The following is a 16,405-nucleotide window of genomic DNA, read 5'->3' as shown; positions in this document are numbered from 1 at the left end:
ATGGTAATAACAAAAGTACCAAGAATGAGTTTTGGGGAAAAGTTGTGCAATGTCCTGAATGAATGCAAGCCAGGGAAAAAAGTAAATGATACGAATGGATAGGTGGAATTGAAGTGAGAGGAAAAAATTATTGGGCCATCTGAGGACCCAAAAAGGAAAGAGAATGTTGAATTTTGGTGATTATTTGATTTGAAAATTACAGCAGCTCTACACCACAGATAACTGGATGCCTTACATCCAGTTATCTGTGGCGTAGAACTTCTGAAAGCTGCTGAGGATTCCCGGAGGACAACTGCCCCTCCTCCCCCGGCCCTGGAGTCACAACTGATGCAAACACAAAACCCAGGAAGGCACACCTCTGAGAGGGGAACTTCCCCCTCTGGGCCCACCCAGGTCTTGTTTATATATACCTGGTTGGCTTGCTCATTCAAAATATGGATGTGGTCTGCTTATGTGTACATGTATGTATGTACAATATGTATGTGTGTATGTATGTATGTATTTTCTATCCTGCCTTTATTATTTTTATAAATAACTCAAGGCGGCGAATGTACCTAGTACTCCTTCCTCCTCCTCTTTTCCCCACAACCACCACCCTGTGAGATGGGTTGGGCTGAGAAAGAGGGACTGGCCCAAGGTCTCCCAGCCGGCTTTCATGCCTAAGGCAGGACTAGAACTCTCAGGCTCCTGTAAAGATTCCATCTGTGACTGATGATTGGAAGAAGGCTGTTTTTTTGTGTGTTACAAAGAGAGAGAAAACCAGAGTGAAAGCAAAAACTATTCACAAAATAACTTATTAAGTATGCCTGGAAAGGTGTTTGGCAGAGTTACCATTGAAATGAGAGGTGATAGTGAGCAAAATTTGGGAAATGCAGTGTGACTTTATGCTAAGATGTGAGTGAGTGTGCAGGGCAGATATTTGTGCTTCAGCAGGTTGTTCAGAAATATATTAATCTGAGAGAAACAATTTAATTGTAAGTTTGATGATGTAAAAAAAGTGTCTGATTGCATACTTTGCACAAATATGGAGCTGAAGGTTGGAAGTAAATGTGAGAGAACAAATGGAATTCTTAGAAAGTGGTTTGGCTTTGGGCTTCTGATGGGGAAATGGCAGACTGAGCAGCTGTGCCCGCGGGTCTAGCAGGCCGAGCTGAAAACGCAGCAATTTTTTTTGGGCTCAGGCAGGTTTTCCTGAAGCCCAGGAGTGTTCTTCAGATAAAGGAGAACACCTGGAATCACCCCATCTGTTCTCTGGATGGCTGCTTGCAGCCAAAAGATCGCAAAGAGCATTTCGTGTTGGACTGGTAAGAGCCAGCTGGGAGGTGGGGTTGTCGTCATTTTCCAGGCCGCGCTGTAGCCTTAAAGGGACACTATGTCATGTTCACTGTTTCAATGTGCACTGTACATCGTAACGTTTCACATGCCATGGCGCTGATGCGCATTTCTGTTTGGGAGGGAGCTGCTGTGAAACCTTGTACCAAGCTCTGTATCTATGTTCATTTCAATGGAATGTGTTTGGGTTATGTGCCAAGGCCTTTTCCCGCAGACCATCAGAAGCCATTAGGAGCACCTGGGATTGTGAGCTTGGGAAGATTCTACAGGGGGAGGGATCTCATTTGTACCGAGGGTTTTTAGTTTGCATTTGGCGCGCGTTTATCATTCTCAGCTTTCTTTGTGATCCTGCATACTATTCTTTAATAAATCAGGTATCTTTGCATTCCTGCTCATGAGTCTGAGAGTGTTTTAGAATAGGCATTCATTACACACTAAGACTGGCCACCCCATTTCTAAATCACTAAATTTATGGGGTTTTTTAAAGTATGCATAACCTAAGAGTGGCTTTCTACAGCGATGAGAAGCTGGCTCTCTTGGTGCTTATCGTTATTTTTGGGATTACTTTTTTAAAAAAATATTTTTTAAGTTTTGGACCTTAAGTTTTCCTTCCAAACATAAAGGAGGATTGAGAGTAAACAATTGTCTTCCTGTTATTATTTTTGTACTAAATTTGAAGATTTAGTGCATTTTCCTACACATTGAATTGGCTGATTTGAACCTTCAGCTTTCTGTTTCTATTTTCCCATGAGAACTGTCTGCCTTTCTCACTCTCGCTTGTGTAAATACATTCTGGAACTTTTCCGTGTCTTCGGCTTTGCTGGTTAAGCTCCTAGGGGGCATTATCATCTACTGTGTGAGGCATGGAAGATCTTCAACATATTCCTTCTGACTTCTACCAAGCTTTTATGCAAGATATTCAGCACATCGTGGAAAATATGAGATCTAAAATGTGCCATCAGATTGGGGATGTGGTGGATGAAATTAAAGAATTCAGCAGTGATAGAAATGTTTCTTCTAAGAGTGAGATTGGGATTTCTGTTGAGATGCTGGATGAAGATTGGGTAGTGGAGTTGGAGAAATTTAAGGGACAGAGAGATCTGCAAGTAAGAAATGAAATTGACTTTCTGGTAGAATGTCATGAAAAAGAAGAGGTCATTATGTATGGGAGGTTTTTTGAAGAGAAGCTGGAATTTTTGAGGGGGGCAGTTGGGCTGTTTGATTTTTTCAAGAGAAAAGCTCTGTGCACATTGTGGGGAATATGTAAATGCTCTGGTTTATTTTGAAGTGGGATATGGGTTAAATAATGTTTATCTGGTTTGCTTTAAGAGTTTGACTGATGTTATTTGCTTTTAAGGATATGGATTAAGATTCTTAGGGTATAAAAATGTTTATTTGGATGGTTTTAAGGATTTGATTTAAGGCTACTGCTTTGAATTGTTTTTGTTTTTTGGGTTTATTAAGATTATGATTGTATGAACTGTTGTACTATTATGTATTATGGCAGACAATTTATGTGATTTTTAGCTTGATTCTTATTATAGTAGACAGAAATGTATAGAATAGTAGTAGAAAGGGAATAATTAAATAAGTTTTATCTTTTGGGCGGGGGAGTTATTTAGGAGGTCTATATGGATTTTTTAAATTTTAATATAAGGGGGGAGTAACTGTACTTAGTGATTTTTATAATGTGCTAAAGTGGAATGATTTATAGAAATAATGTGATTTTGGTTTAATATAGAGTAAGAGATTGTTAATGGACATTTTTGTATATCCTTGCTGTTAAAAGTCAGAAGTCACATCTTTCTGTAATCTTGAAAAAAAAATTCTCTTGTTTTCACACCTTTTTAGTTCTTTTTTTTGGTAGGTTTTTGTTTTTTCATTTTTTATCTTTGTCTTGAAACTTAATAAACTTCTTTAAAAAAAGGAAGTGGTTTGGCTTTGAACAGAGTAAGAAAAGAATTAGTGATGTCACCTTATTTGTTTAATGTATTTATGGATAAATGTTCAAGGAATGATTGTGGTGACATTAAAAGTTGTTGGTTGGGGATGTAAATGTTGCATACTTTTATTTGCAGGCACTGCTGTGTTGTTAGCTGAGAACCCAAATGATGTGTAGTGAATATAATAATACAAGGAGGGGAATATAACTCTAAAATTAATGTACTGAAGAACAAGGTAGTTGCATTTGACAGGGAAATTGCAAGTTATACATAAATGGCAAACAAGTTAGAGCAGCTAGCTTCTGTTCTTTACGTAGAATGCATTGGTGGACAGGGGAGGGAAGGCAAGAATCCATCCAATTCCTAACCAGGCCTGGTGCTGCTTAGCTTCTGTGTCTACATTAGGTCAGCTAACTCCTGGTACCTGCTGCAACAAAACGTCATCAGATTAAGCTGCTAGACTAATATTTCCCACTTCGTTCTATTTTCTTCCAGATCAGTTTGACCAAAGCATGGAACCTGTGCTAGAGCTTCCAAAACAGTTGGGAGAGAAAACAGGTTCACCAGATGAGCATGGAAGCCAGGATCCCATTCTTCCTGAGGGAGGCAATGTGATGGCAATCAAAGTGCAGCCTTCTCACGGTAGCGAAGAGAATCCATGCCAGCCACTGTCCATTCTAAAGGAGACCCTCGACAGACAGGTCTTGGAGTACATGGAGGTGGCTCTTCTCCTGAGTCCAGAAGAACAGCAGAGACGATTGCTTGCCATTCTGAGCATCTTTCTGAAGGTTAGTTGGATCTCACATTATTGGATATTTTCAACAGAAGGAAGCCCTGCTGATATCCATAGGAGAAAAAAAAAACAGAAAGGAAACAGCATACCTGAAAAAGTATCAGGGAAGGAGTTATTTTACAGTACTTCATTCAGAAACAGCAGCAGGTTTCAGGTTGCGAGTCAACAGCATTCAGTTGATTGTTTAAGGAGTGCTTGACAGGACAATGATACACAGAAGGAACATTGGAAGTCTTGGAAATGTTTAACATAGAGGGTGGAGACTAAAGCTGGTTGAAATAGCATTGCAGAATTTCTTTAAATACCTTTCATTTCCACGCTATGCTTGTGATCTCTCATCACTACCTTTTGATATTTCATTAATTTTTTTATTTGGTTTACTTTAAGAAAGAGCAACATTTTATTTATTTATCAAATTTTTCACTGCCCATCTCCTCCCACCAGAGGGACTCTGGGCAGTTTATAACAAAAGTAATTAAAACAATAAATATAAAATACAAATGCAATATATAAAAATATAAAGACCATTAATAAATAAGTATAAAGATACAAATAAAAATAAAGTCCAAGTGGCAAGATCTGACACAGGCCATGTACGTGAGGCGTTCTCTTGGAAGCTAGCCATCCCCAAGCGGAGCTGCTTCCCTTCTCCGCCCCAAGCAAGACAGCAGAGCCAAGTCTTTAGGTTCCTCCAGAAGGCCAGGAGCAATGGGGCCAGCCTCACCTCTGGGGGCAGCGTGTTCCACAGGATGGGAGCTACTGCAGAGAAGGCCCACTTCCTGGACGCCGCCAAATGGAATTCTCTTGTAAATGGGGTCTGCAGCATGCCCTTTCTGCATGACCGGGTGGGACGGGTCGATGTTGTGGGGAAGAGGCAGTCCCTCAGGTAACCTGGCCCCATGCCTTGTAGGGCTTTAAAGGTCATAACCAACACCCTGAATTGGCCCTGGAAGCAAACTGGTATCCAGTGCAGCTTGCATAGTAGAGGTGTTATGTGTGCCGTCCTAGGGGCACCAAAAATAACCCGCACGGCTGCATTCTGGACCAGCTGTAGCTTCCGGATACTCTTCAAGGGTAGCCCCATGTAGAGCACATGGCAATAGTCTATGTGGGAGATAACAAAGCACAAGTGACTGTTTGAAGGGCCTCCCAATCCAGGAGAGGGCATAACTGGTGCACAACATGAAGCTGCGCAAAGGCCCTCCTCCTGAATGAAACATTCAGGTTTCTAAACAGAATATGCCTATGTAAAGTGACTTAGATTTACTTCACCAGTGACTTGTGCCATGGAAGTCTTGTGGCCTGCTTTGCTGAAGTGAAGCCATGCCCTAATTCACTCCTGAGGAGCAATTCCAGTGGCCTAAAACGACTTAGGGCAATGCTGCAGGAGAAAGCCTTTCCAGCGTTTTCCCCCAGCGCTGGTCAACTGCTTCCCAGACGAGCAGCTTGCCACGACATATGCTAGAGTCATTCTGCCTGAGGATGTTCAGGGTGTGCTGTGGGGACTGTAGGCTGGATGGCTCTGGAGTGTGGGATTGCCTGCCTGGAAGTTTTCTGGTGCTGGAAGATTTGGGCAAACATTCTGATGGATGCATACCTCCTTTGCAACATTCACTGTTGGACCTGATAGGAAGACCCCCAGCCTTTCATTGTACTGGCTCAGCCACTCCACTACAGTAATCCTGAACATAGCAACTGACTGCTTCAAAATATTCCCTCCTTCCTCACTGTCCCTTCTCTTACTAAGTGATTCGTCAAATCAAAGTTTCCATCCAGATAGCAGGGAGAAATAAAAGTGGGTTGCTGCACTTGCATGTCACATTGCTCCTCCTATCAGTTTTATTTTAAAATGGCCCATTACAGTCACTTCCAAGCTGGTTTTTATCTTGTCCACTGAAAAAACGTCTGTCTGCAAAGGTGGCCAGATTTATAGATGAAGAAGAGTCTCAAACCAAGTCACTGTTAAATTTTATTCTGTTACTTTCAGCCTCAAAGTCTTCTGTCTTCTAGTGCTATTTCACTCATTTTTGTAGCATCTGCAATTTTTCCAAACATTTTATTCACTTCTAGTCAAATCATAGAGGACTCATGACTGATGCTTGTGCAATTCAGTAAGAAATCATTGATAAGCCCTTTTGGAGACAGATTTTCAAGTCAGCTACATTTACACTTAATTGCCATGGTTATAAACTTAATTTTTTGTCAGTTGTTCCTGAGTCCTTAGATTGATTTTGGGATAACAGTATGATTGTGGGGGTTAACTTGTTGAGGATTGTGCAGACTTAGCCTAATAACTCCACTGAGGCATTTTTGGAACAAATGGTTCCACGGTTCATATGGAGCTGAACAGGGGCTTTTGTTAAGTGTTCATTACAGAATATAGTAATGTTGCTTAGCTGGAGCTGCTACTGTAATTAGCAATGAAGGAGCAATTTGCACCCCCCTCTGCCTAAGCTCTGCTTTGCTAGCAATCACTGACTAACTTCCAGGTTCTTATTTGCACAAGATTTTTAAGCAGAGCTCCTTAAATTCAGGATGGACCTAATGAAATGCTGCACCTAAATGGCAGCACAGAAATTTTTCATATTACCATCACATCTGAGTATTCTTCCCTTCAAGATGGTTCTCCAACACAGATTAGCCAGTCCACTGATTCTCCAGTTTCTCCTTGTAAGGTTCCCTTCCCCACTCCCTACCAAGAAGTAACAAAGCAAGAGCTTACTATTGCTTTTAAAAAGAGCTGTTTTGCTATTTAGTGAAGGGATCTGATTTTTTTTAAAGTTCAGTGAGAAGAGAATAGCTGAACATTTCTCGGGGGTGGGGAACTTGCAGTGGAAGAGCAAGGATGGACAAAGAGGCCTTAACCTGGAGGCATCTTTAAGGTATCAAAAATTCTTTGTTGTTCCAAAATGATGTGCACAAAATAGCAAAGTGAAACCCCAAATTTGAAAAAATGGAAGTGTCCGGCAAAAAATGGCTTTGTGACTTCCCTCTGGCCCTGGCGTGGAATGGAAATCCATGAAGTGGTATTCCCCCCCCCCCCACAACAGATTAACTGATGTGCCAGAGGACCCCTGACCTCCCTCTGGGTTTGGGAGGGAAGCCCCATTTTTAAGTTAAAAAATGCCTTGGGAGAAGCACAGGGTGTTTGGTCAACAGTGTCTTCAAGTTACCAGTGTGTAAAGGGCCTGTTTTGGGGAGAACTGCCAACTTCGCCCCTTAATATGGAAAAAGCTTGGGAGAGATTGTAAGGCTTAAGGTGTGAATTTATCTTTCCCCATCCTTCATCACAAAACCAGGCTGATTGTTTTTGCCCTGCAAATTCCAGAAGCTGCAAAAAGGGTGCTGGGGAGTACTTATGGTCCATGAACTACCCCCTCCACTTTTTATTGGGTGCTGTTTCCCAGCCCCCATTCTCCCCGGTCTGGACTCAGGGTGACCACCTGTCTGACCTAGTCAGTAGGGATGTCCAAGTGAAGATGACAGTTGTCATTACCATAGCTGGCTTTCTCGTTCTAGGAGGGCCCATTCTGGAAGGCACTTGGGAGTCCAGTAGCTGTTAAAAAGCCATGGGTGTTGTCATATATTCCTCAATGAAGGATAATCCTGAACTTAAGAAGGTTCCAGCTAAGAACAAAAATTAGTCAGGAAAAAAATCATTCTGGTTGGGGAAATTACCAAGTCAAGCATTTAATATCAAATAGAAACCTTTTTTAAAAAATTTGTTTTAGGCCTGGGAGCAGTCAGATGGCAGTATCTATTTCCCAAATATCCAGCTTTTAGCAAGCGAAACTTCCAGTCTTCTGGTGAAAGAAATCAAGAAGAAAATGAATGGAAATCCAGAAGGTGAACCTGACTTCAGAGCATCTCTCTTTATCTATCTTGCCATTGAAAAGATCTGTGCCAGCTGGCTCCAGCAGAAATCAGAAACTCTTACCTTTCTAGTCCTGTCCAGTCCAGTCCAGGATACTAGTTCATTCCTTTAAAGTATGATAGATAATTTGTTCAGCGACCGATTAAAGTTACGAATGTGCTGAAAAAAGTGACCTATGACCAGTGCCCAAAGATACGGCTGTTTCAGCACCCCTGTGGTCACGTAATCAAAATTTGGGGCCATCCTGCACTTATGACCACAGGGCACTTCAACTCCCCCCACCCGCCTGTCTCCCTCCATCTATGCTTTCTTGGCCTCTGTGCTCTGCCGGCCCCAGCTGACCTCGCCATCTTCTCGCTCCTGCTGCTGACAAGGCATGCCCGGCCTGGCTCCTGGGCCAGGCCCGGCTGGCTTCAGGGTAAAAGAAAAAAAAAAATTGGAAAAAGAAAAAAAATGGTAAAGGCAGCCCCTTTGCAAAGCGCTCTTGGGTGGGGCTGAGCTAGCTTTGTTCCAAAAAGGGGGGAAAAAGCCCAAGCAGTCCTTTGCAAAGAGCTGCTGGGTGGGGCTGAGTTAGCTTCATGTTGAAAAAGGAAAAAAATTTGGAAGGTGAAGCTAGCTCAGCCCCGCCCAGCAACTCTTTGCAAAGGGACTGCTTGGGCTTTTCTACCCTTTTTCAAGCGAAGCTAGCTCAGGCTCACCCAGCAGCCAGGCCAGGCCTGCCTTGTCAGCAGCAGGAGCAAGAAGATGGTGAGGTCAGCAGCGGTTTTGGAGTGCAGGGGGGCGTGGGTGACTGGGCTGGGGCTTGCTGACCTGCAAGGCAGGGTGAAGGGCACCCAGAAGGGCAGAGATAGGGGGCAGATAGGCAGGTGGGGGGAGTTGGAGTCAGTCCCTTACCTTCTTGAGGCTCGGGGCTGGGAGGGGCCAAGCCTGGAATGGCTTGGATTGAGGTGAATGCTCAGCTAACGACCGGTAAAATTCGCTTAACAACAGCAAGGAGGAATTACCAGGATTGCTGTTGCTAAGCGATGCAGTCACGTGACACCTTGCTGTACGACCACTTCGCTTAGCAATGGAAATTCCGGTCCCAATTACTGTGCTTTAGCGAGGACTACCTTCAATGAATGGTGTGGATAAGGAATGGAAGAATTGTGTAAAAATAGCAAGTGGTCACAGACTAATAGCTGGAACTGGGCAAGAAGATTAATACTAGCTGTGACTGCAGGGAAAATGCCTGGAGTCAGCAAGGAGCCAGGACACTATGCTGCTTTCATGGAACTGCTTTAATTTAGTAGCTGCTTTGTACAGTAGTTATTTCTAGTGCATTGTACCGATTTCTATGTAGTTGGCTGTAAACATGCATACAGAGTAATGTTCTGCAGCAAGGTTGTGCGTCATCTTTCTCTGGAGTGCACCACTGCTGGCGCCTCTATCATCAGCTAATCCTCTTGTTCCTTTCTTGAATGGTGTGAATACTGGCTATCACAAGAACAGAAGAAGCTCAACTGCTTGTGTGGCAATTTCTACAGTGGAAGACAGACCTGGATTCTGCTGGTTACCTGCTGCTAAAATCAGTTTACTTGCTTTCACTCTACACCTCGGTAAGAGAAAGAACTTCTCTCTCTTTCATGCGCTCTAGTTCAAGTCATTGGCATCAGTGCTGCTTGAATTCCATTCGTTCCTCTGAGTCAAATCAAATCCTTATTACGGTCATAGACCAGCATAAGTATATAATATGTATATGTATATGAGTATGAGTATAATAGTGGTTATGGTGCTGGGCTAGAAACCAGGAGGCTGTGAGTTCTAGTCCCGCCTTAGGCCTGAAAGCCGGCTGGGTGACTTTGGGCCAGTCCCTCTTGCTCAGCCCAACTCACCTCACAGGGTTGTTGTTGTGGGGAAAATAGGAGGAGGAAGGAGTATTAGGTATGTTCGCTGCCTTGAGTTATTTATAAAAATAATAAAGGTGGGGTACAGTCAATTAAAAAGCGTAGAAGATACATCAGAGCCTAAAAAATTTTTGAAAAGCTAGAAGATATAAAAATATATGTATTGTATATTTGTATTTAAACAGAAAGTATATATATAGAAAACAAGAGTCTAAAAGAATCTGAAAGGAAGGGTAGGAGCATTAGATGGGTGTAGGGGAGCATAAATATTAGTATGTGGAAGACTATGTCAAATTGCAGAGCGCTCTAGTACAGGTAGCCCTCACTTAATGACCACAATTGGGATCAGAAATTCAGTTGCTAAGCAAAGTGGTCATTAAGTGAATCTGACCCAATTTTACAACCTTTTTTGCAGCGGTTGTTAACCAAATCACTGCAGGCATTAAGTGAACCACGTGGTCATTAAGCAAATCACATGGTTCCCTGCTGATTTTGCTTGCTAGAAGCTGGCCAGAAAGGTTGAAAATAGCAATCATGTGACCATGGGATGCTGAGACAGTCATAAATACGAACCAGTTGCCGAGCGCCCAAATTGTGATCATGTGACTGTGGGGATGCGACGGTCATAAGTGTGAGAACTGGTGATAAGTCTTTTTTTCAACACTGTTCTAAGTCCAAACCATCACTAAGGTTGATAAGTGAGGACTACCTATATGGTAAACTAGATACTCATTAAATCTAGTTTATGATACAGGTCATCATCTGACAAATTTTAAGCGCTGCTGTGCGGAACCTGGCAACATTGTATGTTGTAGCAGGGAGGTGTAGAATTGTCCTGTGCGCCCTGGGTATTTATGCAGTAATGGTGAGATGAGGCCGGCACAAATGTCTCTGTAATACAAGCACTGGAGAAACACACGCGCTGTTGCTTCTGTGTGTCCAGAGTCACAGGGCATGTGGATTGCAAATCATCACTCATAGTTAATGGGGTAAGGCCAAGGGGAAAAAAGGATAGTCTAAGCCAGTAGCTGAGTATGACCACCCACATTATAGCCTCCACTTTCATGAGGCCTGTCTCTAGTCTCAGGGTGGCATAAGAGACACATTTTAGGACTTGAAAGCAGATCTTAGAAATTTAGACTGTACAAGTTCTAAGGGTGCAGAGTTGGAGAAGGGTGCCAGCTGGGCACCATAAAGAAGTTGTGCTATTGGCTTGGCTTCGAATAATTTGAATGCTGCAGGTATATCGTGGCCACCTCTTGTCTTAAGGAATTTAAGGATGGCAGATGAGCTCCTCTGCATTTTCAGCAATGTAGTCCCTGTGGGCTTTCCTCCTGTTGGCAGAATGGAGGACTACCCCCAGGTATTTGAATCAGGAGACCTGCTCAATCTTGTGGCTATCTATGCTCCAGGAGTGACTCTTGGGCCTTTTGGCAAATGCCATGATTGTAGTTTTCTGATAACTGAGTTCTAGCTGGTCTTCCCTGCAGCACTGTGTTAGTGCTCTCAGCGTTCTTTTAAGGCCAACAGGCGTTCTTGAAAGTATTGCTGCATTGTCTGCATGAAGTAGAACAGAGGTGAGTCTTCTGAGTCATTGCTAGAGAGTTGAGGGAGGCAGTGTACAAGTGATCATCCTTTTCCACATCATGAAGAAGCTTTAAGTGCCAGTTGTCCAAATTACTTCAACATTCCCATCTGTTTTGGAGGATTAGAGAACCTGATGATCACTGAGTCAGAGCAGTTTAAACACTTTGCATGAAGGTACAAAACTTTTAAGATTACAATACGTGATTTTTTTTGCCCATATATAAATATGATTTTTTGAATTCTAGACTGTATTAGATTCTTCTTGTGATAATGAAGCTGGTATGGTGACTTGGAATGCTTAGACACTCAGAATACTGAACAAGTTGCAGCCAGCATGTCTGAGAAGGAGAAGCTGCTAGTTTGGTGTGGGACAAAAAAAGTCAGATAAGTAGGGACAGGAAACCCAGAAGCCAAGAAGGAAGAACAGGCAAGTAATGGAAGAAAGGAGCCTGAACAGAGAGAAGTAGGTGGAGACCAAACTTTAGAAAAGGTGCCACAGGAAAAATTGCCAGAGGAGGTCAATAAGAAAAACAATTGACTATAAAGTTTAATTCAGAACAAATAACTGTACCCTTTTTCTCATCAGTCTTGTTTTTTCCACTAAAAGAATGCTCTCTGGACAGATTCTGAAATAAAGATCAAATATTATATTTATTTTCTCTTGGGCAGGAACAGGAACTCCAGTGGAATATAATCAAGTCTGGGTTGCCTGTGACATTGCTGCAGTGCCTATACCTCTTCTTTGTTTTTCCCTGGGAAGTAGCTCTTGGCTACAGTGAGGAAAATCAAGGCGAATGTGAGACCCAAGAAATGTTTGTGCAGGTGAGTGGTGGTATCTAGACCTTGAAGGACCATCTAAAGAAAATAGCTTAGAACCAGAAAGTGGTTCTTCCTTTTTTAAGTCCAGGATATGCTTGGCAAGTTTCATTTGAATCATACAGTTGTGTTGTTGTTTTTGTTTGCTTTTAGACAATGGTCAACATTTATGCAGAAAAACAAGGAGTGGAGATGCTTCTCATGTCTAGTCATCTTAAGTCTTTGATCATAGCAAGATCCTCTCAGTGGGATCAAGGCAGCCCTTCTTGGAAAAAATCTACAAGCCAAGTGCTCCAAACAATTTCAAAGGCCCTTTCCAAGACCACAATTTCATACCTGCAAGGTAAGTTGCTCTAATTTCCCCTGTCCCCAGTTCAGATTCCTCAATGAAGTTCCTGATCCTTGCTCATAGCAGACATCACACTTAATGAGCCAAAGGGTCTTGTGTTCATTTTGGTTCTTCATAATCACCAATGACTCTTCATTTTCTAATAGAGCACAATTGCATCCCCTCTCTCCTTTATGTATCCACTGTCCTGTCTCTGTTTTGCAATATGTGTTTTTCTTTCCTTAAATGCTAAGGTCCTATTTTATCTACAAGAGCCTGATAACTATTTCTAAATTTTCTGTGCAAAATATCTTCTATGCCTCTTGCTTGTGGCTGTTATTTCATCCACTGTGGATGCTGCTGTGTTGGACTATATTCCCTATGGAAGTTGCTTCCATTATCAGCTCATGTTGTATTCTGTTCTTTGAACTGATAAAATCTTGTTTTTTCTCATCAGCTGAAATGTGGCCATTTTTGGTGGCCATTTTCTTCAAGGACTATTTCAAGCTTGCAGGCCACAACTGCAGCCCCTTGTATGTTCATCTTCAGTCTTGCTTCTTAACCTAGCCTAGTCTATCATGCTATGTGAATTCATCCAGTGGATGGCAAAAGTTTCTTAAGCCTACTGCCATCCCAGGTGAACAGTTGACAAGCTGGTGTTTACTTATTCTCTAGCCTCACTCTACTGTCCAACTTTGAATATAGTTCTGGTTAGATTAATCCAATTTGAGTAATCCAGTAGGATGTTTGGATAAATGGACCTTTGACTTGATCCAGTAAGGCTCTATATATGTTCTTACATTTATCCTTTCTTGATTTAAAAATTATTTTTACTAGGGGTTTAGAGGATGTTGATTATATTTTGGTATTTATGAAGCTCAATATAAACAAATCTTAAAGTGCCAGAAGAGTAAATATCTATAAAATGATAGTGATGGTTATAACCTTACATACGGTGGTTACTCATTACATGTAATACTTTTATATCTACAGATTGCATCAAAACCTCTATCCACAATTTGTCAAAGCTTGATGATTCCTTGCCCACTTGTGACGTATGTGAATCCATCAATATCATCCTGCATTTTGTGAGGAATTCATATCTAATTTCCCCAGCCTTGCTTTTGGAGTTTGAGAACAGTGGGGGCCATCAGTTGCTGTTGCAGATTTTTCTGAGGCAAGTCAGAAAAATAGATAGCACAGTGGCTGCCAAGAAGTGATGCTGACAGATTTTTGCCTTACTGTCTTGTTTGATAAAATCTTGTTTTCAAGTACTTTTAAAATTCACATGTGCTTCTAAATGCACATTTCTTTCTTTCCAATGATGGGATTTAAATTCAGCGTTAAACCATGCTGGACTAAGAGTACGGTGACACGCTGCACCTGAGATGCAGATTATCCAGTTTTCTAGCATGGAGTTTCCTTTAAATGCTGGACAATGTAATGCTGGACAATTCTTCAGTGATAGACATACAGTAAATAACTTTTTATCTCACACTTCTTGCAGAAATAACTGCAAAGTCTGTGCCTTTTTCAAGGTATGTTTTTCAAGTTTGGGGCAGAATAAAAGAACACAATAATTTGTAGTATCAATAGGTCAACAGCTCTAGGCCTGTCCTTGCTGACGATGAGCAGTGCAAGCCACGAGGCTTTCCCGTCCCCTCCCAGTGAACTTTCCTCATGCAGCACTGTTGCTTCCTCCCATTAATGGCACTGGGAAACCGGAGAATCTGAGCAGAACCTCTCTGAGGGGAAAACCTGACCCTTCTTCCCTTCCAAAAACCACTTCAGGAGGACATTAGCTCTTTTCCAAAACCCAGCTGCTGACTGATCAGCCAGTCACTGAGGAGAAGCAGGTGTTCTCCTGGGGCCTCACAGATGTAAATGAAATGGCCTGGGCTGCATGGAGGAGGCAGTGGAGGGTTGTCCATCCGCAGCTGTTATCCTCAGCTCCCCTGCTAATTCAGAAGTTCTTGCTGGAGCCAACCCCACATTTCCAAGTCCCTGTCCCATTTTTGGACTTGGTGCTTTATCATTTATGGATCAATATGCCCAAGGCCAAGCTTCTGCTTTTTCTTTCCAATCCCTACTCCTCTCTTAGACTGTTCTTATCAATTAATAGCTTCCGAACCTTGCAATAAAGCACAGAGCTGTGCTTTCTTTATGACTCTTCTCTGCCTTCTTTGATTTCACCAAGCCCATCAATTTCTCCCTTCTTATTGTACTATAGCATTCCTCTTCAGACTTCGTGCTCCAATCACTTCTTATATTGACTGTTGCCTTGGCCCTTCTTAAATCTCCCATCAGTCCACTGATATTTATTAGATTCTCAGAGACTAACATTGTCTAACAGTCTTACTACTCTGTTGATGCCAGTTTAGTCATGAATCTTGCAAATATTTCTTATTCTTACTTTTAAAAGCCTTCAGGCTTTGTCCTGTTGTATAGCTCAACACTTCCCTATCTATGAACTTTCTCAGTTTCATAACCCTCAGCAATCTGAACATCAGCCCATCCTCTGGTGGCTTTACAGTGATATTAAACTGCAGAGGAGAAACAGTAGAGTGAGTGCCATAGCTCTGCCTCTGAACAGAAATCCCTCATTGCTACTCTCTGGTAGGAATGCACACTGCCCCCCCAATTCCCAATCCACTGAGCCACTTTAGCAACATTGTGTGATTGGTGTATCAAATGCTGTTTAGAAGTGCTAGACAATCAACCCAGTAGAACTCCCTTGTTTGTTTCTTGGTAAAGATCATCATTCAGGGTAACCAAGGCTGTTCTTGTGCTATATCCATTGTTGAAGCTGGATTGGAAGTCTCTAGGATCTGGATATAATTTATTTCAAGCTAGCCACCACCATACATATACCTTGCCTAAAAAGTCATGTTTGCAATCGGATGATAGTTACCCAGAAGCTCAGGGTCTAAGGACAGTTTCTTCAACAGAAGTTTTACCACCTCCACTTTGGAAGTAGTAGGTATAAAGGTAATTTTGTAATTGTACTTATATCTGCTAGAAAGAAAATCAGAAACTACTTTTTTCTATCTCTTTTCATTCTTTTCTTTTGCACTTTCTGTCTTTTCCCCCCTTTCTTTTCTTTATATTAGTTCTTTTTATCTTCTTTTCAAAACTGTTAATAAAAAAAATATACAAAAAAAGTAATAGGCATAATGCCTGCTCAATCTATTCTGCACAAATTGTGGCATATAGTTAAGAATACTGAGAATGATATGACTTTAGCATATACAGTAGGCTACTGAATTGAGCTTTCCTCTGCACTAGCCTTGAGCAGTTCCTCTTCCATCTTGAGAAGTATGTTAGGCAGTTCCCTGAGGACAAAATGAGACTGATAAAAGTTTCAATTAGCAATAATTGCACCTCGGATGAACCTCATTGGCTATGATACTGCTATCACTGTGCAAAGTGATAAAAGGAGCACCGCTATATGGTAAGCCCAGTTATGCACTCTTACATGCTTAATCTTATTGGGTGCAGGATTTCTGTCTTCTGCATTCTAGCCTTGTTCAGTTTGCTCGGTTGCTGAATATTTCATAGAAGACCAAGAGCTCCTCATTTCCGGAAGGGGATATTCAGGAACAATAACATAAATGGTTTTTCTCATTCCGCCATTCCATAGGGAGAGAGGATCACCAGCTACTGTATGTCACCTAGAAATCCATGACAGCATTCCTTGGCCTCCATAACTCTGTGGATGAACTACCTTAGGCATTACCCCTGTGCTTGTAATGGACTCTCTGAAAAAAATAACCTCTTCTTCCTCTTGCCTGCATTGAGCTTCAGCCCGTAGCTCTTATCTGATCCATTGCCAGTTCCCAGCATCTG

The 16,405-nt window shown here is 42.0% G+C and overlaps 1 protein-coding gene across 1 annotated transcript in view; it reads left to right on the top strand.

Annotated features, from left to right (window-relative positions):
* Positions 1–3,874: 3,874 nt before the first annotated feature.
* Positions 3,875–16,405, top strand: part of WDFY4 (WDFY family member 4) — a 195,260-nt gene continuing 182,729 nt past the window's right edge. The window contains exons 1-6 of the mRNA XM_063304372.1: positions 3,875–4,063; positions 7,800–7,914; positions 9,437–9,540; positions 12,085–12,237; positions 12,385–12,574; positions 13,547–13,736. Of these exons, the coding sequence (XP_063160442.1) occupies positions 3,890–4,063; positions 7,800–7,914; positions 9,437–9,540; positions 12,085–12,237; positions 12,385–12,574; positions 13,547–13,736 (926 nt within the window). The 5' untranslated portion in view covers positions 3,875–3,889. The remainder of the gene's footprint in view (positions 4,064–7,799; positions 7,915–9,436; positions 9,541–12,084; positions 12,238–12,384; positions 12,575–13,546; positions 13,737–16,405) is intronic.

This window comes from Candoia aspera, chromosome 5 (genome assembly GCF_035149785.1).
Source record: "Candoia aspera isolate rCanAsp1 chromosome 5, rCanAsp1.hap2, whole genome shotgun sequence".
Lineage (NCBI taxonomy): Eukaryota > Metazoa > Chordata > Lepidosauria > Squamata > Boidae > Candoia > Candoia aspera.
Note: the sequence above shows the minus strand (reverse complement) of the source record. Positions and strands in the feature narration are given on the sequence as shown.